The 1,912-nt window shown below is 61.2% G+C and overlaps 1 protein-coding gene across 1 annotated transcript; it reads right to left on the bottom strand.

Annotated features, from left to right (window-relative positions):
- Window positions 1-1,094, bottom strand: LOC120671074 (probable carboxylesterase 15). The gene has a single exon (XM_039951311.1). The coding sequence runs from the start codon at window positions 1,077-1,079 to the stop codon at window positions 282-284; it is 798 nt and encodes a 265-aa protein (XP_039807245.1). The 5' UTR covers window positions 1,080-1,094; the 3' UTR covers window positions 1-281.
- Window positions 1,095-1,912: the final 818 nt, after the last annotated feature.

Below are 1,912 nucleotides of genomic sequence, written 5' to 3'. Positions count from 1 at the left end.
TAATTGTATAAAAGAAAATCGTCCCAAAGAGATGACGATTGCCAAATCACATTAATTTCAATTTTCAGCTTACAACCACAACCCACATTTGCACTAGACTAGACGCGATAAGGTTGGCAATCATTTTGCTCTCCCCACAATATCACTAGAATTCGAGTCCGAGATCAGCATATGTATTGGTGCATTTTCCACCATGATCTCGGAGGATTATTCAGCTAGGTCGCTTTGGGCATAAACACAGATTAAACCGGACCAGTCCCGAGCAGGAAGCAAGACCCGGTTCAGTCGAACCGTCCGTCGGAGTCGACGAAGCGCTTGATGACGCGCATGAGCTCGGCGGATGCGTCGGACCACGGGTCGATGGTGAAGAATCCGTGCTGCTGGCCGTCGAAGTCCCGGACCTCGACGGGCTTCCCCGCGGCCTTGAGGCGCTTGGCGTAGTCGACGGCGCGGTCGTGGAGGATGTCGCGGCCGCCGCCGACGGCGAGGCCGGTGGGCGCGAACTCGACGGCGTCGAGCGCGGGCGCGGCGGGGCCGAACGGGTTGGCGACGGGGTGGTCCGCCGTGGCGCCCTCGGGGAGCGAGAGCCGCCAGTACCGGTCGTTGAGGGGCCGGTTGAGGAAGGCGTCGTCGGGGCACTCGGCCTCGGACCGCGTGCGCTCGACGCCGCCGAAGGGGGGCATGAGCTGGACGTAGCCGCGGACGGCGACGGCGGGCGCGAGGGCCGCGGGAGAGGAGAAGCGCACGGCGAGGTGGTAGTCCGGCGCGCCGAGGTCGGCGGCCAGGCGGAGGCAGTAGTTCTGGACGTTGGGCCAGGTGCGGGACCCGATGCAGAAGCCGCCGCCGTGGAAGTAGAAGAACACCGGCAGGCGGTCCTGGCGCCGGTCCCGGGGCCGGTACAGCCCGAGCGCCTCGTCGAACTCCACGTCCTTCCACTCCACGGACCCGTCGTCCCGCACCGGCGTCGCGAAACCCGGCTGCGCCCGCCGCACCACCGAGCCGTCGCTGTACACGAACAGCACGCCCCGGCACTCGTCCACCACGTGCGCTGCCGGCGCCGCGGCCGCCTCGGACGCCATGCCTGAGCCTGAGCGAGCGAGTGACAACTGCGATCGACATGGGGCTGTTCGGACAGGAGTGATATAGAGCGAGTCAGCGTGCGGGGCTGGCGCAAGTGGAGGCAGACGTGTACGTTTATGACGGTTGCTTGGGCCGCGCAATCGCCGGAAGCGACACAGGTGGAGGTGAGGAAGGTGCGTACAAAACGCTCTGCCGCCTCACGACGGCAAATGGAGCGTCCGTTGCATCAGCAAGTACCGGGCTTGCAAACTTTCTGGTGCTCAATTGGACGGAGGAGCGCGTCACCGCAATGGACGGCGACCATTTGTTCCTAGCTCCCGGACCTAACCTCAGTCGTCTCATTTTAGTGTGCGTGCACCTCGGATTCCTAGCTCTGAGCTAACGTTCGTAACATCGCCCTCATTCGGCTCTTTCTTGATGGCAAATGGGCAAATTCCAGTGCATCACTCGAATCATCTGCTGCCGCTTTTGTTGCTGTGTCTCTGGTGATTCAGAAGAACCTGCACGTACGCGTTTTATTCGCCATCAGGCGCGGAAAGAGATCAACGCATACCCCCTGTATAGGTTTCTCATGTTGAAAAAAACGGCCTCAAGAAACGAATGTTCGCTCCATTATTTCACTTCCCTGGGGAAGTTCGGTGCTTGTGCCGGTACAATTCTGTTGTGAACCTACGTGTGCGTCCCTCCAAGGGCACACGTAGTGTCATACTCGTACAGAGCAGCGCTGGCTGTCAGCGCTGCGTCACGCCTTCCGGAACCAAGCTCCAAGGAACAACCAACAAGCCCACTCCTGGAGATCCCCTAGGCAGGAGTCAGGGGCCGGTCTAGAGCG

Source organism: Panicum virgatum, chromosome 4N, assembly GCF_016808335.1.
Source record: "Panicum virgatum strain AP13 chromosome 4N, P.virgatum_v5, whole genome shotgun sequence".
NCBI classification, from domain to species: Eukaryota; Viridiplantae; Streptophyta; class Magnoliopsida; order Poales; family Poaceae; genus Panicum; species Panicum virgatum.
This window is presented reverse-complemented; position numbering and strand designations above follow the sequence as displayed.

Bases quoted from the DNA above. Each gene is read 5' to 3' on its own strand.
- LOC120671074 (XM_039951311.1), bottom strand. From the start codon at position 1,079: ATGGCGTCCGAGGCGGCCGCGGCGCCGGCAGCGCACGTGGTGGACGAG.